Source organism: Macaca fascicularis, chromosome 19, assembly GCF_037993035.2.
Source record: "Macaca fascicularis isolate 582-1 chromosome 19, T2T-MFA8v1.1".
Lineage (NCBI taxonomy): Eukaryota > Metazoa > Chordata > Mammalia > Primates > Cercopithecidae > Macaca > Macaca fascicularis.
In genome coordinates this window covers 7481885-7502791 of record NC_088393.1, presented here as the reverse complement: position 1 = coordinate 7502791, position 20907 = coordinate 7481885, and the positions used below count along the sequence as shown (strand labels likewise).

General features: G+C 55.5%; 2 protein-coding genes and 2 long non-coding RNA genes across 7 annotated transcripts in view; 2 read left to right on the top strand and 2 right to left on the bottom strand.

Annotated features, from left to right (window-relative positions):
• Window positions 1-774: 774 nt before the first annotated feature.
• Window positions 775-3359, bottom strand: LOC135968438 (uncharacterized). Its single transcript, XR_010583243.2, has 2 exons — window positions 3226-3359; window positions 775-2634 (listed from the first exon to the last, which is right to left on the bottom strand). It is a non-coding gene; the product is annotated as an uncharacterized lncRNA (long non-coding RNA).
• GPR108 (G protein-coupled receptor 108) lies at window positions 1186-9170 on the top strand. Of its 4 annotated transcripts, none has more exons than XM_005587725.4 (18): window positions 1186-1300; window positions 2037-2156; window positions 2781-2831; window positions 3028-3110; window positions 4417-4541; window positions 4666-4715; window positions 4808-4876; window positions 5461-5565; window positions 5827-5960; window positions 6064-6139; window positions 6588-6661; window positions 6756-6873; window positions 6981-7111; window positions 7201-7244; window positions 7767-7816; window positions 8038-8121; window positions 8208-8332; window positions 8842-9170. In XM_005587725.4, the coding sequence occupies exons 1-18, from the start codon at window positions 1190-1192 to the stop codon at window positions 8912-8914; spliced, it is 1623 nt and encodes a 540-aa protein (XP_005587782.3). In that variant the 5' UTR covers window positions 1186-1189; the 3' UTR covers window positions 8915-9170. The 4 variants fall into 4 exon arrangements, with proteins under 4 accessions (XP_005587782.3, XP_073881700.1, XP_015296239.3 ...); XM_074025599.1 differs by having other exon boundaries at window positions 3028-3191; XM_015440753.3 differs by lacking the exon at window positions 1186-1300 and adding an exon at window positions 1457-1768.
• A 256-nt stretch (window positions 9171-9426) lies between these two features.
• On the bottom strand, window positions 9427-20644 carry LOC135968437 (uncharacterized). The gene is made up of 6 exons (XR_010583242.2): window positions 20520-20644; window positions 13193-13333; window positions 12097-12167; window positions 11896-11960; window positions 10537-10648; window positions 9427-9565 (listed from the first exon to the last, which is right to left on the bottom strand). It is a non-coding gene; the product is annotated as an uncharacterized lncRNA (long non-coding RNA).
• Window positions 18928-20907, top strand: part of C3 (complement C3) — a 42450-nt gene continuing 40470 nt past the window's right edge. Inside the window, exons 1-2 of the mRNA XM_005587719.5 lie at window positions 18928-19062; window positions 20025-20217. Coding sequence (XP_005587776.3) covers window positions 18989-19062; window positions 20025-20217 — 267 coding nt within the window. The 5' untranslated portion in view covers window positions 18928-18988. The remainder of the gene's footprint in view (window positions 19063-20024; window positions 20218-20907) is intronic.

The following is a 20907-nucleotide window of genomic DNA, read 5'->3' as shown; positions in this document are numbered from 1 at the left end:
TTGGGGATACGTTCCCCTTACACAAGAGCACCCAGGCTCCCAGGACAGAGAGATACAGGTGAGCCCAGGAGAGCTTTGGGAGCCCACACTGGGACTGATGTCTCTGCTGGGACCTGGCCCCACCTGCTGGTGGCTTCTGAGCTAGAAAATGACTGATTGCAGTTGGGCAACTGAACCCAGTGAGTTTAGTGGCTCGTCTGAAATGGGGGCTCAGCCTAGCAAAGTTCTGAGTTCACCTCTGCTCAGAGATACAAATTGGAATTGGGGTTCAACCCAGGTCAGCACCACGGTGGGGATAGGGTCTCAAACTGAGGCCAGAGGCTTAACCAGAAGGATTAGAAACCCAGTAAGGGGTCAGGTCCAATCTGGAGTCAGAACTAGTCCAGATCGGTGGCCTAAACCAGAGATGAAGCCTCAGTGTGTGGTGTGGGGGACGAGGGGATGTCAGAATTTCAGGCTGAAGTTGGGACTCAACTTGCAGGGGGAGTTCACCTGGGGTCAGAGTTCAGCCCGGAGTCCGGTCTAGCCTGTAATCTGGGGGTGGGTCTCCAATTGCCTCACTCTGGAATAAAAGGCTTAACCTAAGGCTGGGGTCTCAGCCTGAGGTCATAGGTCATCCTAGAGTCAAACTTTAACCAGAGGCCAGCTTTAGGCCTCTCTGTGGACCAGGAAGATTAGGAAAACAGGTCAGGCCTGAACAGATGCGTGTGTTTACCAAAAGCCTGAGCTCTGGCTGGGAGCCACATCCCTAAGGCAAGAAGAGGAAGTCCTTCCTTGACGATACTGGGAAATGTAGTTTATTTAATGCCTTGTTGCCCTTGTCTGCTCCCGCTGCATTCTGGGTAATGTAGTCCCGGACCGTTAAGACTGGGTGGAGAAATTCCGCTTCAAGGGCCGGATATCAGATCCATGACAATTGGTTAGATAAACTGCTCATTAAATCACATCCTGGACAATCTTTATAGCGATTGGTGAGAGTGAGCGCGGGGGTTAAGCGTTGTCGGCACACCCATTCGGAATTGGTGCTGTCCATCGGGTGTCGTAAGTAGGCGGCCTTGCGGAGAGGCAATTGTTGATTGGCTGGAAGACTGGAAATCCCGAAGCACCGGGTCCCGCCGTGCGGCGATTGGCTCATCGGTGGGCGGGCTTGGGCGCCAGAGGCGGAGTCGGGGAGGCGGTGGCTCCAGAGATGGCAGTGAGCGAGAGGAGGGGGCTCGGCCGCGGGAGGTGGGGGCAGCGGCTACTTCTGCTGTTGCTGTTGGGCGGCTGCTCCGGGCGCATCCACCGGCTGGCGCTGACGGTGAGGCCCGCCGCGTGAGGGTCTGGGGTCGGGGGCGCAACTTTGTCTCGGAGAAGCCCCCTGGCTTGGAGTGGTCTCGTCCGCCCTCCCCCGCCCCCGACGCGGGATGGAGTGGTCCGGCGCCCCCCGTTTCCGGGCCCGGAGTGGTCTCGTCCCGGGATCCCCTTCCGTTCTCCGGATGGAGTTGCCGGGCCCGCATCGCTAGGGTCGGGCCCCTCCCTTCGGGGGCGTGGCTCCATCTCTTGGGGACTACACCCCCTCCCCCCCGGTTGGGTCTTAGTCCTTTAAATTCTTGGAATCACTTTTGGGGCGCTAAAGACCCTGAAGCCGCACAGCGGGGTCCTGGGGGGGTGCTATAGAGTGGGGTCCTCGGGGCACTTAATGGGATTGGGGGGGTTCCGTTGAAATGTTGCTGGGAGCTCAACTGGAATCTAAAAGTTCTTCCGGAAGGTGGCCAGGCCCTCCGAGGTGAATAACTGTTCTCTGGGTTGTGCTTATCCCAGTGGGGGGACTTCCACGTGCCCCAGGATCTCTGTTCCTGGGTTCAGAAGAGAAGTCGGAGAATGCAGGACCACCCTTTCCCTGCAGGGAGGAAGTCCCTCTCAACTTTCTCTTGTCATCCTCCGGGCCTTTCCTAAACAGAGGGGTACCAGGAGGCCCTTCGGGGGATCCTCGTGCCAGACTCCTGGGGCTGGGCAGAGGTCTGAACTGCCTCTGCCTCGTTGGTCTCCGGCAGGGGGAGAAGCGAGCAGACATCCAGCTGAACAACTTCGGTTTCTACACCAACGGCTCCCTGGAGGTGGAGTTGAGCCTCCTGCGGCTGGGCCTCCGGGAGGCAGAAGAGAAGTCCCTGCTGGTGAGGGACCTTGAGGAGTTTGCTAAAGGAGAGCAGGATGCAATCCCCTGGTTCTGGGTTCCCAGCTCTGCCTCTACCCATGTAATCTTGTGCAAGTCCCGTGATCTCTCTGAGCCTGTTTCCTCATCTGTAACTGGGAATACTGATGTCTTAAACAGGATGTGCTAGGCACTTTTCTTAAGACGTGGGGGACAGGCAGGGCGGGTGGCTCGGGCTTTGTAGTCCTAGCACTTTGGGAGGCCAAGGTGGGAGGATTGCCTGAGGCCAGGAGTTCAAGACCAGCCTGGGCAACACAGTGAGAACCCCCGTCTCTACAAAATTAGCCAGGCATGGTGAGGTGTACCTGTAGTCCCAACCAGTCGGGAGGCTGAGGTGAGAGGATCGTTTGGACCCGGGAGTTCGAGGCTGCAGTGAGCTATGATCCTGCCACTGTATTCCAGCTTGAGAAACAGAATGAGGTCCACCCACCACCCCAACTCTGAAAAAAAAAAGAGAGAGTGTGTGGGATCTAGCACACATTAGGTGTTCAGTAAATGTGAGGTTAGGTTTCTATTGTTACTGAAAGGGATAGCTGGGAGTTCTCTACTGTCCCTCACACCCTCCCCTTTTTTTTCCATCCACCAGGTGGGGTTCAGTCTCAGCCGGGTTCGATCTGGCAGAGTTCACTCCTATTCAGTGAGTGGAGGGAATGGGGAAGATGGGAGAAGGGGCTGGAGGGGGTGGGGTCTGTCCTCTGCACCTGTAACCCAAAGGCCCCTGTTCTTTCTCAGAGGCAGGAGCAGGAAGAGCCCCTGGGTGGACAGGGAGGGAGACAGGGTGGAGCTGGGCCAGGGGAGGAGTAACCAAGACTCCCTCCTCCCCACCCGCCTAGACCCGGGATTTCCAGGACTGCCCTCTCCAGAAAAACAGTAGCAGCTTCCTGGTCCTGTTCCTCATCAACACCAAGGATCTGCAGTGAGTTGGGGACCGGGGGATCGTTCAGATCCTTCCTCTGCGTTTCCCTGTGTGATGCCCACAGGCACCTGGGCTGATCAGGTGGGATGAGAAGCAGAGAGAGAACACCACTTACTTTTTAGTTTTGCCTTCAAGTCTTCTGATTATTGGAAGGAAGGAGAGAGGGACTCAGAGGATGTTGGTGTCTCAGGGCAGAAGGCCCGGATACAGAGGGCTGTTGTGAGAAGGAATAACAATTGTTCGCACATGTTGAGTGCTTCTGGTTTGCCAGGCCGTGTCCTGGAGCTTTAACACATTAACTCATCGATTCCTTATCCTGTGATCATCTCTGCTCTTCAGATGAGAAAACTGAGTCCCAGGAACTGGGATTTGGAGCCAGGCAGCCTGGGGCCAGGGTCTGACAAAACCATGTTGCTTTTCTGTAGACAAAATGCTTTATTTTTAAATAATATACTTAGGGCCGGGCGATGGCCCATGTGTGTAATCCCAGCACTTTGGGAGGCCAACGTAAACGGATTGCTTGGGCCCGGGAATTGTAGACCAGCCTGGGCAACATGGCAAAACGTTCTTTACCAACAAAAAATATACAGGAATTAGCCAGGCAGGGTGGTGCACGCCTGTAGTCCCAGCTACTCTGGAAGCTGAGGTGAGAGGATCGCCTGAGCTGGGGAGGTGGAGGTTGCAGTGAGCCAAGATTGCACTGCTGTACTCCAGTCTTGATGACAGATCAAGAGCCTGTCTATTATCATTATTATTATTACACAGTGGGGTTGGCCACAGTGGCTCATACCATTAATTCCAGTGCTTTGGGAGGCTGGCTGAGCCAGGAGAATCACTTGAAGCCAGGAAAACAAGACCAGCCTGGGCAACATAGGGAGACCCCGTCTCTATAGAAAATTTAAAAATCAGCCAAGCACGGTGGTGATACGTGCCTGTGGTCCCATCTACTCCGGAGGCTGAGGTGGGAGAACTGCCTGATGCTAGGAATCTGAGGCTGCAGTGAGCTGCGACTGTACCACAGCGCTCCAGCCTGGGCGACAGAGCGAGACCCTGTCTCTAAAGAAAAGAGAAAAAGAGTAGATTGATGTCATGGGAAATGACAAATAATTGCTGGTGCAGGCAGCACAGGAAGGCGGTTGCCGCCTTGACCAGTGGGAACCAAAGGCTGAAACTCAGTGATAGCTGACTCGGCTGGACCCCCGCCCCGCAAGAGGGTGCCAGAGGCCACTGAGTCCTTTGTCTGGGCTTGTGTGCCTGAGCCAGGTTCGGCCCCCCAGCCTCATGCCGCACCCCACCCTCCCCGCAGGGTCCAGGTGCGGAAGTATGGAGAGCAGAAGAAGTTGTTTATCTTTCCCGGGCTCCTCCCCGAAGCGCCCTCCGAACCAGGGCTCCCAAAGCCACAGGCCACAGTCCCCCGCAAGGTGGATGGCGGTGAGTCAGGCTGGCTGTGCAGGCAGGGGTGGATGGGCAGGTCCGCCCTGTGCACCCCCCATCCCATTTTCCTGCCGCCCCTCTATCCATCCATCTCTTGAAATCACTGCCTGGTCTCTTACAGGAGGGACCGCTGCAGCCAGCAAGCCCAAGTCCACACCCGCAGTGCCTCAGGTTTCAGGGAGGTGGGGCGGGAGGGAAGATGGCACACCCCAGGGCCCTGCGGGGACCCAGAGCCAGCTGATGGAGGGGCTCTGTCCCTTCAGGGTCCTAGCGGGAAGGACAAGGAGCTGGTGTTAGGCCTGAGCCACCTCAACAACTCCTATAACTTCAGTGTGAGTGTCTGCAGCGCCTGCGGCCCTACCGTCACCCCAGAGCACGGGACCCCCAGGCTGATCCCTCCTGCGGCCCTACCGTCACCCCAGAGCACGGGACCCCCAGGCTGATCCCTCCTGCGGCCCTACCGTCACCCCAGAGCACGGGACCCCCAGGCTGAGCCCTCCTGCAGCCCTACTGTGTCCCCAGAGCACGGGACCCCCAAGCTGAGCCCTCCTGCGGCCCTGCCATCACCCCAGAGCACGGGACCCCCAGGCTGAGCCCTCCTGCGGCCCTACCGTCACCCCAGAGCACGGGACCCCCAGGCTGATCCCTCCTGCGGCCCTACCGTCACCCCAGAGCACGGGACCCCCAGGCTAATCCCTCCTGCGGCCCTACCGTCACCCCAGAGCACGGGACCCCCAGGCTGATCCCTCCTGCGGCCCTACCGTCACCCCAGAGCACGGGACCCCCAGGCTGAGCCCTCCTGCGGCCCTACTGTGTCCCCAGAGCATGGGACCCCCAGGCTGAGCCCTCCTGCAGCCCTACTGTGTCCCCAGAGCACGGGACCCCCAGGCTGAGCCCTCCTCTCTCCCCCGCCCAGTTCCACGTGGTGGTCGGCTCTCAGGCGGAAGAAGGCCAGTACAGCCTGAACTTCCACAACTGCAACAATTCAGTGCCGGGAAAGGAGCATCCATTCGACATCACGGTGAGCGGAGGGGAGGACAGCAGGGCCAGGGAGCACCCACTGCGGGCCTGGAGCACCACACCCCACTTAGCTTCTCCCAGCTCTCCCGGATGCGGAGTAGGAGCTGTTATACCCATTTGGGAGATGGGGCCAACTGAGGCTCAGAGTGGATGAGTGGCCCAGTAGAAAGTGGGAGAGCAGGAGACCCCCACTCGCTGCTCTCCCAGGCCAGAGGTCAGGCTGTGCCGCTGCCACCGCCGCCCACCACTGTCCCCTCCCCAGGTGATGATCCGGGAGAAGAACCCCGATGGCTTCCTGTCGGCGGCGGAGATACCCCTTTTCAAGCTCTACCTGGTCATGTCCGCCTGCTTCCTGGCCGCCGCCATCTTCTGGGTGTCCGTCCTCTGCAGGAACATGTAATGCCCCTGCCCCTGGGGGTCCCCCCTGTCCCTTCACCAGACCCCCATCCCTATGCCCTGCTGATGCCCCCACCCCATCTCTCCCTGACCCTCCCACCAGGTATAGCGTCTTCAAGATCCACTGGCTCATGGCGGCCTTGGCCTTCACCAAGAGCATCTCTCTCCTCTTCCACAGCGTGAGAGCCTTGCACCGGGGGGCAGCGGGGGGTGGGCCGGGAGGAAGAGACCATCTGGGCCATCCCCCAAATCTCTGCAGACCCGGGGCTTGTGGGAGGGCCATCCACCAGCTCTCCACGTGTCCACCCGTTTTACCAGTGTGGCCAGCCGCCCGTCCCCTCTGTCCGCCAGTCCTGCTGGGCAGCTCTGTCCGTCACTGTCCCTTGGTTCAGCTGTGACCGTCCGTCTCATTGATTGTCCAACCATTCACCCTTCCAACTGTGACCGTTCCCTCCATTTTTTCAGCCCCAATTACCAGTTTTGAGTCCCACCCACCGTCCTCATTATTCACCTTTCTGACCACCCATCTGATGGTGACGGTCTGTGTTCCTAATCCTGCCCCCACCACCACCACCAGCCTCCCACCCCTCCGTGTGCCTCACTGTCCGTCTGTCCGTCCACCCCCAGATCAACTACTACTTCATCAACAGCCAGGGCCATCCCATCGAAGGCCTTGCCGTCATGCACTACATCACCCGCCTGTGAGTGCGCCCGCTCTGCCTGGCAGCTGGGGGGAGGCAGGCAGGGGAGGGCGGGCCCCCCACCTCATCATCACACCGTCCCCTGCCCCCCCAGGCTGAAGGGTGCTCTTCTCTTCATCACCATCGCCCTGATCGGCTCAGGCTGGGCCTTCATCAAGTGCGTCCTGTCGGATAAGGAGAAGAAAGTCTTTGGGATCGTGATCTCCATGCAGGTGCAGATGGAGCGGCCTCCGGAGCAGGGTGGGGAGGGCTGCACAGGGCGGTGGGGGCAGAGGGGAGCGCGCCGGGCAGTGCCCACCCACCCCCGCCACCTGCGCAGGTCCTGGCCAACGTGGCCTACATCGTCATCGAGTCCCGCGAGGAGGGCGCCAGCGACTACGTGCTGTGGAAGGAGATTTTGTTCCTGGTGGATCTCATCTGCTGCGGCGCCATCCTGTTCCCCGTAGTCTGGTGAGGACCCTGCCCCCGGCTGAGGCCCTGCCCTGTGCACATGGGCGATGTCTGTGCTGACCGCACCCTGTGTCCTCCACTTGTCCCAGGTCCATCCGGCATCTCCAGGATGCGTCTGGCACAGACGGGAAGGGTGAGGCCCTGCACCTGTGGGCCCTCTGCTCATGGCCCTCTTCCTGCCCCAGGCCCTTCTTTCTGCCTCTTGGATGCCCTACCTGGCCTCTCTGCCCAGCCCCCAGGCCTCTGCCTCCCTGGACGCCCCAGTCTGGCCTCTCTTCCCCCCCAGATGCCTCTATCTGGCCTCTCCGCCCCATTGGGGGGCCCTTCCCTCCTCTCTGATCTCCCCCTTCGGCCTTTCTGCCCCACCTAATGTCCCTCCAGACTTTCTGCTCCACCTAATGTCCCCTCTAGACTTCTGCCCCACCTAATGTCCCCTCTAGACTTCTGCCCCACCTAATGTCCCCTCTAGACTTCTGCCCCACCTAATGTCCCCTCTAGACTTCTGCCCCACCTAATGTCCCCTCTAGACTTTCTGCTCGTTGGACACTCCCTCAGATGTTCTGTTTGTCCCCTCTCCCAGCCCCCAGCCCCCAGCCCCCTTGCCTCCCTCCCACCTTCAGTCTCCCCTGACCCCCCTCTCTGTGCCCACCCTCAGTGGCGGTGAACCTGGCCAAGCTGAAGCTGTTCCGGCATTACTATGTCATGGTAGGAGCCCGCCTCGCTCACGGGGAGTTTAGGGCGATTACCGACCTGCTGCACGCCCACCCCAGCCCCTCGGCCGCTGCCCCATCCCGAGGCCCCCACCCAGACGCCCCAGCCCGTGGTCCATCAATCCAGCCCCACGCCTGCCCGCGCCCCTGCAGTCCTGGCCCCACGCCTGCCCGTGCCCCTGCAGTCCAGCCCCACGCCTGCTTGCACCCCTGCAGGTCATCTGCTATGTCTACTTCACCCGCATCATCGCCATCCTGCTGCAGGTGGCTGTCCCCTTTCAGTGGCAGTGGCTATACCAGGTGAGCCTGAGGCCCGGGTGGGACAGGAGGGCAGCCGCGGTGAGGGGGGCATGAGCCTGACACCCCCGCTCTGTCCTGTCCCCCAGCTCTTGGTGGAAGGCTCCACCCTGGCCTTCTTCGTGCTCACGGGCTACAAGTTCCAGCCCACAGGGGACAACCCGTACCTGCAGCTGCCCCAGGAGGACGAGGAGGATGTTCAGATGGAGCAAGTGTGAGCCGGGCACCATGGCAGGGCTGGTGGCTCTAGGGGCGGAGTAGGGGGCGGGCAGCTCTCAGGGCAGGGTGGGCAGGGGGGAGGGACTGTAGCAGCCCTAGGGACAGTGTTAGGGCAGAGCCTGCTGTTGAGGAGGGATGGAGGGGAGATGGGGGCAGCCAGGGCAGCTGTGCAGGTGGAGACTGGACAGCTGTGGAGTGCCTAAGGCCAGGCTGAGCTGGGGGTGGGGTTAGGGCCGCTAGGGCGACACCCAAGGCTGCTCTGGGGGCGGGGTGGGCGGGGCCTAGGTAGTTGGGGGTAGAATGGGTGGGGCCTGGGCTACTGTGGGGGTGAGGTGGGTGGGGCCTGAGTGGTTCAGGGTAGGGTGGGCGGGGCCAGGGCTGCTGTGGCGGGGGCGGGGCCTAGGTGATTGGGGTAGAAGAGTAGGGCCTGGGCTGCCGTAGGGGGTGGGTGGGCGGCGCCTGCTGCCCTGCAGCGCTGGACGCCTCCTTGCTGTCTGCCCCCAGAATGACCGACTCTGGGTTCCGGGAAGGCCTCTCCAAAGTCAACAAAACAGCCAGCGGGCGGGAACTGTTATGATCACCTCCACATCTCAGACCAAAGGATCCTTCTCCCCCAGCATTTCTACTCCTGCCCTTCTTCCACAGCGTATGTGGGGAGGTGGAGGGGGTCCATGTGGACCAGGCGCCCAGCTCCCCGGGACCCCGGTTCCCGGACAAGCCCATTTGGAAGAAGAGTCCCTTCCTCCCCCCAAGTATTGGGCAGCCCTGTCCTCACTCCGGGACCACCCCTCCCTTCCAGCTATATGTACAATAATGACCAATCTGTTTGGCTACGCCGGTGTCTTGCCTTTTTGGGGGCTGGGGTCTACACGGAGGTTGTGTTTACAATGTAGAAACCTGTTTTCGCTGTGTGTGGGGGGCGCAGAGGGTCCGTGTCTTTGCACATTCAATAAATACTTATTTAGTAACAGCTGCATGCAGGGCCCAAAGCCAGGCGTTGGGACGGAGCAGTCTCCAAGACCCACCTGGTCCCAGCCCTTGAGGGGCTCCCAGTGCCCAGGGTGGGGGTCAGGCAGAGGGACATGTCACCTGGCAGGGCCATCACTGGACCATCAGCGCCGTGTCGGGGACTGCACCGGGCCCTGACCCAGCCGTGGGGGTCAGGAGAGGTCGGTAGAAACGTGGTGGAAGAGCTCATGCCCCGATGAGGGAACCGCAGGCATGAAAGCTGGGGGCGAGGGGAAAACGGGGATTTGAAGACACCCAAGTGGCTCAGGCTACAGAGGAAAAGAAGGAATAGGCCGGGTGTGGTGGCTTACGCCTGTAATCCCAGCACTTTGGGAGGCCAAGGCAGACAGATCGTTTGAGGTCAGGAGTTCGAGACCAGCCTGGTCAACATGATGAAACCCTGTCTCTACTAAAAATAGGCCTGGTGGCAGGCGCCTGTAATTCCAGCTTACTCAGGAGCCTGAAATGGGAGAATCGCTTGAGCCAGGGAGGCAGAGGTTGCAATGAGCAGAGATCGTACCACTGCACTCCAGCCTGGGCAACAGAACAAGACTCCATCTCAAAAACAATAATGATAGAAGCTAACCAGGCACAGTGACAAGTGCCTGTAGTAGTTCCAGCTACTCGGGAGGGCAATGCAGGAGTATCACTCAAGCCCAGGAGTTAAAGCCCAGCTGGGGCAACAAGCAAGACCCCATCTCAAGAAAAGAAAAAATAATATGAGGTAACACAGAGTGATTGCTATGCCACACTGTATATTAAGGCTTCTGTGGATTTTAATTTGTTAAAAAGCCTGTGAGGCACAGAGAGGATAAGAAACCTCCCTGAGGTCACACAGCTAATGAGTGAATGGGAGACTCTGGGCTCAAAGCCAGACACCGACTGTGTGCATTGCTGCTCTGTAGCTAGACTCCCTGGGACCAAACCTCTCAGCCTGTTAGCATTTGCTGTGTGACCCTGGATTACTGGCTTACCCTCTCTGTTTCCTCGCATATAACATGGGGCCTCCTAAGTGTTGAGTATCACATACAATAAGAGGTGTCTGGCTTGGCACAGCGCCCAGCTGCACAGCCTCGGCCTGACTTCTAGGGAACCAGCCCTGAATCTTGAGGGGCAACCGTGGAATTAGAGATCCACTTGTGCACACAGTTAAGGGTAGGCTCCCAAGATGGGTCTCCACCCCCGACTCACCTGCCCTTCAACTAGAGCACCCAGAATGCCTTTTGAAGCTCAGAGAAGCCTTCCTCGCTGGAGACCACAAGCATGGGACAGAGGCACGGAACAGGGCTGGGGTGAAGGTTTCCTGTAAGCAGAAACAAATATAGCTGGGGCCCAGATGAATAAATAGCCCGGTCAGACAAAGAAGGAAGTGGGAGGCATTGCAGACTGGGGAAGTTACATGAACACGGCGGGGAAGGCTGGGATGGCCCCCAAGGCTGGAGGGGGCAGGAGGAGGGTGAGAGAAGCTGGCAGAGGCCTAAGGACAGGCAGGCACAAGGGGCTTCATCCAGGGGTCCACAGGAGCCATAGAGGAATTTAAAGCAGGGAGGAGCACGGCCAGAGAGACGGCATGTGCCTGCTGCGGTCAGCTGAGTCATACGTCCCCTCAAAGATGGGCACATCCAGCCGGCGTGGTGGCTCACACCTGTAATCCCAGCTCTTTGGGAGGCCTAGGCAGACGGATCACACGTCAGGAGTTTGAGACCAGCCTGGGCAACACGGTGAAACCCCATCTGTACTAAAAATACAAAAATTAGCTGGGCATGGTGGTGGGCACCTGTAATCCCAGCTACTCAGGAGGCTGAGGCAGGAGAACCACCTGAATCCAGGAGGCAGAGGTTGTGGTGAGCTGAAATCGCACCACTGCACTCCAGCCTGGGTGACAGAGCGAGAGACCTGTCTCAAAAAAAAAAAAAAAAAAAAAAAAGATGTGCATGTCCAAATCCCCAAGGCCTGTGGATATATGTTCTATCACACAGCAAAAGGGACTTTGTGCGTGGGATTAAGGCTATTAAAATGTGTGTGTGTGTGTGTGCAGGGTGGGGGGGTATCTCGGATTATCTGGATATGCCCAATATCATCACAAGGGTCTTTATAAGAGGGAGGTGGAGGCCGGGCATGGTGGCTTATGCCTGTAATCCCAGCATTTTGGGAAGCCAAGGATCACCTGAGGTCGTGAGTTTGAAACCAGGCTGGCCAACATGGTGAAACCCTGTCTCTACTAAAAATACAAAATATTAGCTGGGCATGGTGGTACACGCCTGTAATCCCAGCTACTTGGGAGGCTGAGGCAGGATAATCGCTTGAACCTGGGAGGCGGAGGTTGCAGTGAGCGAGATCACGCCATTGTACTCCAGCCTGGGCAACAAGAGTGAAACTCTGTCTCAAAAAATAAAAAATAAAAAAAATAAGAGCCAGGTGGGAGGGTCAGAGTTAGAGAAGGAGACACAGTGACAGAGGCAGAGGCTGCAGTGATTGCAAGGAAGGGGCCACAAGCCAAGGAATGTAGGCGGTTGCTAGACGCTGAAAAAGGCAAGGAAATGGGTTCACCTGTTTCCTCCAGAAAGGAACGCAGTCCTGTTGACACCTTGATTTTAGACGTCTGACCTCCAGAACTGTAAGAAAATAAACATGTTGTTTTAAGCCACCGAGTTTGCAGTCATCTTTTGCTGCAGCAGTTAAGAACTCACACAGTTTAAGAGCACGCTCTCTATACAGCCCAGCTGTCTGAGTTCAGATTCCGACACTTACCAGCCGCAGGATCTCGGGCAAGCGGCCGAAGCCTCTGTTTTTTCATCTGTAAAATGGGGCAATGATAGTACCTACAGCATGTGGTGTAAACAAGGGTTAAAATACGTGAAATAGACAAGTTGCCACCACGCACATCTCATAGGCGTTTGTGAACATGAGTGTGCATTCCTGTGTTATACATCACGATTGGTCAAAGGAATACAAAGGTAGCGTTTTTGTTGTTGTTTGAGACACAGTCTTGCCCTGTCACCCAGGTTAGAGTGCAATAGTGTGATCTCAGCTCACTGCAACCTCCACCTCCTGGGTTCAATTAATTCTCCTGACTCAGCCTCCCTAGTAGCTGGGATTACAGGCATGTGCCACCATGCCTGGCTAATTTTGTATTTGTAGTAGAGATGGGGTTTCACCATGTTGGTCAGGTTGGTCTCAAAATCCTGGCCACAAGCGATCCACCCATCTTGGCCTCCCAAAGTGCCAGAATTATAGGCATGAGCCACCATGCCCGGCCCAAAGGTGGATTTTAGAAAGGAAGGAGTCGCCAAGCCAGGCATGGTGACGTGCACCTTGTCCCAGCTACTCAGGAGGCTGAGGCGGGAGGATTGCTTCAACCCAGGAGTTTGAGGCCAGAGTGGGCTATGATTGCACCACTCCAGCCTGAGTGACAGGGCCAGACCCTGTTTTGAAAAGAATAAAATATGGCTGGGCGCGGTGGCTCACGCCTGTAATCCCAACACTTTGGGAGGCCCAGGTGGGCAGATCATTTGAGGTCAGGAGTTCAAGACCAGCCAGCCTGGCCAACATAGTGAAACCCCATCCCTACCAAAAATACAAAAAATGAGCCAGGCGTGGTGGCTGGTGCCTGTAATCCCAGCTACTCAAGAGGCTGAGGCAGCAGAATTGCTTGAACCAGGGAGGTGGAGGTTGCAGTGAGCCGAGATCGCGCCATTGCACTCCAGCCTGGGCGACAGAGCGAGACTCCGTCTCACCAAAAATAAATAAATAAATAAATAAAATAAAATAAAATAAAAGTAAAGAGTCTCTAGCTGCTTCAGAGTAAATGGGCTGGTAGGGAGGAAGCTGGGGCAGAGGTCCTCACCTCTGCAGAGATCACAGGTGTGGAGAGGGAGGATGAACTGGGAGATTCCAGGCAGAGGCTTGGCCAGCAGGTAAATTCTGGGAATGAGAAGAAGTGAGGAGTCCATCTTGGAAGCCTGGTGGGACCATCACCCATGCAAGGCTGGGGTAGAAGACGCGGGTGTTAGCAAAAATAAAAATACAGTTCTTCAGGAGTTCAAGACCAGCCTGGCCAACATGGTGAAACCCCATCTCTACTAAAAATACAAAAATTAGCCGGGTGTGGTGGCAGGTGCCTGTAATCTCAGCTACTTGAGAGGCTGAGGCAGGAGAATTGCTAGAACCCGGGCGGCAGAGGTTGCAGCGAGCCAAGATCGCGCCATTACACTCCTGCCCCGACCAACGACAGCAAGACTCTGTCTCAAAAAAAAAAAAAAAAAAAAAAAAAAAAAACCCAATTCAAGTGTACTGAGCACTCAGTACGTGCAGGGCACTGGGCTATGGTTTGTTTCCCGGGTGCCACTCGGGACTTTCATTCCAAGACTAGAAAGGAGGCTCTAGGCTGTGGATCTCCAGTTGACAGATTAGGAACCAAGGCTGGGAGGAGGGGCTGGACCTTCCCAGGGGCCCTGCAGAGCTGGAATCAAAACCCACTGCTGTCCATTTTCCCAGGGCTGGAGTCCATAGGGCCCCAGCTAGTTTCTGCTGAGTACAAGAGCGAGAGGAGGGAAAGAGCCATTGTTGCCAGGCAGATAGATTGATTCAGCCAGGTCAAGGTTAATTTGAATTAATCAGTAATAGAGTGGGAGAAGGGGATGGCCTGGCTGTGGGTCCTGGAGAAAAATTCTAGAAAAGCAGTCACCTCAACCTGGAATTAGACGGTGGGATAGGGGGTTTCCCAGCTGCTCCCAGGCCTGGTTGCCCCTTTGTTGGGGGAAGGGGAGGGATGGGGTATAGTGGGCAGTAAGTGAACTCAGGCAGGTGTGAGGCGGGGGCACCTGGGTCCGCCACCCAGAAATCATTCCCACTTCCTTCTTCCCATTTTCCTTCTTTCTTCTTTGTCTTTCCTTTTTTTTTTTTTTTTTTTTTTGGAGACAGAGTCTTGCTCTGTCATCCAGGCTGGGGGGCAGTGGTGCAGTCATAACTCACTATAACCTCTAACTCCTCCTGCCTCAGCCTCCTGAGGAGCTGGGACTGCAGGCACGCCAACATGCCCCGCTAATTTTTTTTTTTTTTTTCAATTGTAGAGACGAAGTCTCACTATATGTCTCAGGCTGGTCTCGAACTCCTGGGCTCAAATGATGCTCTCACCTCAGCCTCCCGAAAGTGCTGGATTACAAGCATGAGTCACCGTACCCCGGCCCCTTCTCATTTTCCCCTTGCACCCCGGCGAGAATTGCCAAACAGAATACGGGACGCTCAGTTACATTTGAATTTCAGATAAATAACAAACACTTTTTCAGTATATGTAGCTTCCAGATAACCCATGAATGTTTAGCTCGGGTGGCCGAACTCCCCTCCTGGATTCCCGGAATGCTGGGCTGGGTGGACATGCAAATGGAAAGTACCCCAGTGCACACCCAGACCTCCTTCTCTCCCTCCCCTGCGGGCTCATCTTTGTGCACTATCCCCCTATCAAACTCTGGACACAAATGCACGTCTCCCAGAAAAAGTCACGAGGTTCTGAAGAATTCCCCATCTCATCTCCCTCCCTCCCTCCCAGCAGGCTGCCATCCGCTCCAGCCTCCAACCCCCTCACTTCTCATCCTGCCCCTCCCCTCTGGTCACTTCTTGGAGGTCAGGGTAGGGCCAGACCCTTCCCAGGTTCAAGTGATCCTCCGGGCTCAGACTCCCGAGTAGCTGGGATTACAGGCACCTGCCATCATGCCCAGATAATTTTTTTTTGTTGTTGTTTGTTTGTTTGTTTTGAGACAGAGTGTCGCTCTTGTCGCCCAGGATGGAGTGCAGTGGCATGATCTCCGCTCACTGCAACCTCTACCTTCCAGGTTCAAGTGATTCTCCTGTCTCAGCCTCTCCAATAGCTGGGATTACAGGTGCCAGCCACCATGCCTGGTTAGTTTTTGTATTTTTAGTAGAGATGAGGTTTCACCATGTTGCCCAGGCTGGTCTTGAACTCCTGACCTCAGGTGATCCATCCGCCTTGGCCTCCCAAAATGCTGGGATGACAGGCGTAAGCCACTGTGCCTAGCCAGCTAATTTTTGTATTTTTTAGTAGAAACAGGGTTTCACCATGTTGGCCAGGCTGGTCTCGAACCCCTGACCTCCAGTGATCCCCCAGCCTCAGCCTCCCAAAGTGCTGGCATTACAGGCATGAACCACCACATCTGCCCCTCTGAGCCTGGTGGCTTCTAGGCATCCTGGCTTCTTTAATTGTCACAACTACCAGAACTATCTTCAGTCCCATTGTTTAGTTGGATTAACCGAGGCTCAGAGAAAAGAGGAACCCAGGTTTGCCGCTAGACAGAAGCCAGACAGGAATTCCTTCTCAAGGTTGTCAAACCACAAGGCCAAATGCTTGAGTCTAGAATGAAACCAGGAAACGGGGTGGCTTGAGGAGAAAGTGGGGGATAGAAGATGGAATGGGGCAATTGGAAGATCCAGTGTCTTTCTTTTTTTATTATTTTTTTATTTTTTATTTTTTGGCAACAGGGTCTCTCTCTTTCACCCAGGCTGGAGCGCATTGGTGCAATCTCAGCTCACTGCAACCTCTACCTCCTGGGTTCAAAAGATTCTCCTGCCTCAGCCTCCCGAGTACCTGGGATTACAGGCACCCACCACCATGCCCAGCTACTTTTTGTATTTTTAGTAAAGATGGGGTTTCGCCATGTTGGCCAGCCTGGTCTCCAACTCCTGGCCTCAGGTGATCTGCCTGCCTCGGCCTCCCAAAGTGCTGGGATGACAGGCGTGAGCCACTGCGCCTGACAAGCGGATGCAGTTTCAAAAGCTGAACCCCAATTCTGGAGAGCAAGCAGGTGTTTTCATACTCTCTCCTCCTCCTCCTCCTCCTCTTCCAAAGAGTGTGTTGCAATCAGTGCAGACAGACGCCAGGTTTGCTCTCATGCTCCACGCCTCCCCCTACCCCTGGCACGGAAAGGAACGTGGTTTACAGGAAATCAGAGAAAACTCCCCATTAACCCCTTCAATGAGGTTTCAGAAACCGCCTCTCTAGGGATAAGGGGGCCCTACCCACAGACCCTTCTCCTGCCTTCACCATCCACCTCCTATGCCTGGACAGCAATGCTGCTGACCATCAGAGGAATGCCAGTTAAGATGACACCGGCCACCGGGGTGTGGTGGCTCACACCTATAATCCCAGCGCTCTGGGAGGCCAAGGCGGGTGGATCACCTGAGGTCAGGAGTCTGAGACCAGCCTGGCCAACATGGCGAAACCCTGTCTCTACTAAAAATACAAAATAAATAAATAAATACATAAATTAGCCAGGTGTGGTGGCACATGCCTGTGATCCCAGCTCTTTGGGAGGCTGAGGCAGGAGAATCGTTTGAACCTGGGAAGCAGAGGTTGCAGTGAGCCGAGATGGTGCCACCGCACTCCAGCCTGGGCGACAGAGCAAGACTCCATCTCAAAAGAAACAAACAAACAAACATGACACCAGGGTACCAGTTGTCACCCACAAGGCTGGCAAAAATCCTCAAGTTTGCCCCTGTGATGAGGCAGTGGGAGAAACTGACAGTTCTTTTCATGCACGGCCCGCAAGTGTGTAAATCAATACAACTTCTGTGCACGGGAATTTGGCAATATCTAGCAAGATTACCAATGCATTCAGAGATTGACCCAACGTATTTCCTTTCATTGCAACAACAACTCTATGAAGTAGGTGGTAAGCGTATCCTTTTCCATGAACAAACTGAGGATCAGGCGGTAATCAGGAGCTTGCCCAAAGATTACAGCTAGTTTCAGAGCTAGAAAATAATGCAGCTTCAAGCTTATTCACTGCAGAGAGCCTGGTGTGAAGCCGCAGATGTCCGTCTGTCCATCAATAAGAGGCTGGTGGCTGGATACAGCGGCTCACGCCTGTAATTCCAACACTTTGGGAGGCCGAGGTGGGTGGATCACTTGAAGTCAGGAGTTCGAGACCAGCCTGGCCAACATGGTGAAACCCCGTGTCCACTAAAAATACAAAAATTGTCGGACGGGGTGGTGCGCACCTGTAGTTTCAGCCACTCCGGAGGCTGAGGCAGGAGAATTATTTGAACCCGGGAGGTGGCAGGTGCAATGAGCTGAGATAGCGCCACTACCCTCCAGCCTACTCTGTCTAAAACAACCCCTCAAAAACAAATGAAATATCCCCCAACAAATAGCAGGCTGGTTACTTTCCCACAATATAACAAGAGGCCTGTAACCTGTAAGAATGAGGAAGTTCTTTGTGCACTGAGGTGAAATAGCCTCTGAAGTATATTGTTCGTGAAAAAAACAAAGCAAAATGAAACTCAAGATTTAACTGAAGAGACCGGGAAGAATAATATGTAATATGTGCTGTCCACAGGGCATGGTGGTTCACACCAGCACTTTGTGAGGCTGCTACGGGAGGATCACTTGAGCCCAAGAGTTCAAGACTGGACTGGGCAACATCGTGGGACCCCCATCTCCACAAAAATAAAAAAATTATCCAGGCATGGAGTCTCGGCTACTCAGAAGGTTGAGTCAGGATGATCACTTGACCCCAGGAGGTTGAGGCTGCAGCAAGCTGTGATTGCACCACTGCAATTTAGCCTAAGTGACAGAATGAGAAAAAAATTTTAAAAGGAAAAAACAAAAAGAATATGCTGTCAACAGGGGTGGGAGGAAGACTGCCTTTCCCTCTATACACATTTCTACCTTTTAGATGTTGATCAATATGAATATATTATACACACAGACACACACACACACACACACACACACAATACAATTTAATATCTGAAGAGGATGTTGACATAAGACAGGTACAAAAGCTCTAGAAATGAGGACTTTCCTCAGTGATGACTTTTCTCACCACCAAAGTCACTCAGGCATCCTGACAAGGGTAAGTGAGGGGAGCTTCCTTGGAAAATAAGCTTACCTGGATAGTGAACTCCTACACATACCTCAAAGCCCATCTGAAATGTCCCCTCCTACAGGAAGTTTTCCCTGACCCTCCAAGAAGCAGAGCTCTGTTTCACTGGGGAAAACATTTCTTCTTCTTCTTCTTTCCACCCCCCCCCGCCCCCCCCGCTCTGCACATGAGCTAGAAAACATTTCATGAGACTGGGAGTTTCTGTGCTGGGCTCTGTCCCTCCCCCATCCTACTTCCCCTCCCTCAGCATGGAAGCCTCTAGAAGTGGGGCTCTAACTCCCAGCCTACAGAGAGATTCCTAGGAAGGGTTCAACTGATAAACGCATGGCCAAAAGTGAACTGGGGATGAGGTCCAAGACATCCGCGGGGGGCGGTTCTCCAGACCTTAGTGTTCTTCCACTACAAAGTGGGCCCGACAGAGAAAGGTCTGTGTTCACCAGCTGGCCCTGACCCTGGGAGAGTCCAGGGCAGGGTGCAGCTACATTCATGCTGCTGAGGAACATGCCCTCAGGTTACTCACCCCACGGACATGTTGGCCCCAGGGACTGAAAAACTTAGGAAATGGTATTGAGAAATCTGGGGCAGCTCCCGAAAGGGGAGAGGCCATGGGGAGAAGGGGGGACTGAGGAGGCGGGGGAAAGGCAGGAGCTGGATAAAAAGCCAACTCCAGCAGTCACTGCTCACTCCTCCCCATCCTCTCCCTCTGTCCCTCTGTCCCTCTGACCCTGCACTGTCCCAGCACCATGGGACTCACCTCAGGTCCCAGCCTGCTGCTCCTGCTACTAATCCACCTCCCCCTGGCTCTGGCGACTCCCATGTGAGTGGTTACGACTCTACACAGAAACAAGGCTGCTTCTAGGGTGGAATCCGCCATTTGGGGGTCCAGGTCCCTGTAGAATTCAGGGTGCATTTGGGTGTTTGTGGATTCCGGGGTTAGCAGGTTGGGAATGTTTGTATAAATTTGTGCTGCCTGTGACTTTGGGTGTTCACGGGTTGGGTGTTTGTGGAATCCAGGTATTGTGGAATTGGAATTTGGGATGTTTCTGGAATTGAGGTCATCTGTTGGTTTAGGGTGTATGTGGTGTTCAGTGACGGTGTGGTTGGGGTGACTTGGAGACTCAGAGGTTTGGACTTTGCAAGATTTGGGAGTTTGCAGCTTGGGGACTTAGAAGTTTCAGTGTGGGTTTAAAGATTGGCTACTTTGGGTTCATGTATGGTTGGGGCATTTGGAATTGGTTGTATTTATTAGGACCGGGGTGTTGGAGGTTTAGGCTGGGTTTGGGGTGCTCTAAGATTTGAGGTTTAGAGGTTTGGGTGTATGTGGGTTTGGGTATGTAGAGTTTAGGCTGTCTGGGGTTTGAGTGTTAATGTATTTGGTGTGTTTAGAGATGTAGAGGTTTAGGGTTTGGGGCATGTGTGGATTTAGGGGATTGTGGGTCTGGAAGTCCAGAGACTTGGAGGAGCTGCTGACGCTGGTTTGGAGCTTCAGGGGTTGGTGGGATGCATGGCCCCTCGTTGCCCAGGCTTTCAAAGGCCAGGCCTAGCTGGCTGAGAGTGGGAGTCATGGTGGTTGCTGTCCTGCCCATGTGGTTGAGACAGTGGCAGTGCCCAGAGAAGAATTCAGATCCAGATATTGGCACTGGCAGTGCGCCAGCAGTCCCTGGATCCTCTCCAGGACCAGGGGCTGGGGCAGACAGCGTGCCAGGTGCTGACTCCAGTGAGGACTGGCATCTCACACCCCGGGAATGACAGCCCCGCTCGCGTGCCCCACTCCGACAGGTACTCTATGATCACCCCCAACGTCTTGCGGCTGGAGAGTGAGGAGATCGTGGTGCTGGAGGCCCATGACGCGAATGGGGATGTTCCGGTCACTGTCACTGTCCACGACTTCCCAGGCAAAAAACTGGTGCTGTCCAGTGAGAAGACCGTGCTGACCCCTGCCACCAGCCACATGGGCAGCGTCACCATCAGGGTGGGTGCAGACTGGTGCAGGACCCTGCTGACACCCACAGCCACGCCCACTCTCCCTCCTTCTGAGCCCTCCCCTTCTGTCTTCTCCCTTTCTTTATTTTTATTTATTTATTTATTTTTGAGGCAGAGTCTCACTCTGTCACCCAGGCTGGAGTGCAGTGGCGCGATCTCGGCTCACTGCAAGCTCTGCCTCCCGGGTTCATGCTATTCTCCTGCCTCAGCCTCCCGAGTAGCTGGGACTACAGGCGCCTGCCTCTACGCCCGGCTAATTGTTTTGTATTTTTAGTGGAGACGGGGTTTTACCGTGTTAGCCAGGATGGTCTCGATCTTCTGACCTCGTGATCCGCCCGCCTCGGTCTCCCAAAGTGCTGGGATTACGGGCGTGAGCCCCCCACGCCCGGCACCTGTCTTCTCCCTTTCTAAGCCCTGCCCTTCCCTGAGTTTCCACTCCTTTTGAGGCTCCGTCCCTTCTCTGAGTCCCTCCCCTTCTGTCTCCTCCCCTGCTAAGCCCTTCCGTTCCCTGAGTCTCCACCTTTTTTGAGACTCCTTCCTTTCTAAGCCCTGCCCTTCCCTGAGACTCCACCCCTTCGGAGGCGCCTCTCCTTCTAAGCCCCACCCTTTTCTGAGACCCCACCCCTTCTGAGTCTCCTCCCCTTCTAAGCCCCACCCTTTTCTGAGACCCCACCCCTTC

Bases quoted from the DNA above. Each gene is read 5' to 3' on its own strand.
- GPR108 (XM_005587725.4), top strand. From the start codon at position 1,190: ATGGCAGTGAGCGAGAGGAGGGGGCTCGGCCGCGGGAGGTGGGGGCAG. The intron at 6,662-6,755 runs GTGAGTGCGCCC...CTGCCCCCCCAG, and splicing joins ATGCACTACATCACCCGCCT to GCTGAAGGGTGCTCTTCTCT. The intron at 8,122-8,207 runs GTGAGCCTGAGG...CCTGTCCCCCAG, and splicing joins AGTGGCAGTGGCTATACCAG to CTCTTGGTGGAAGGCTCCAC.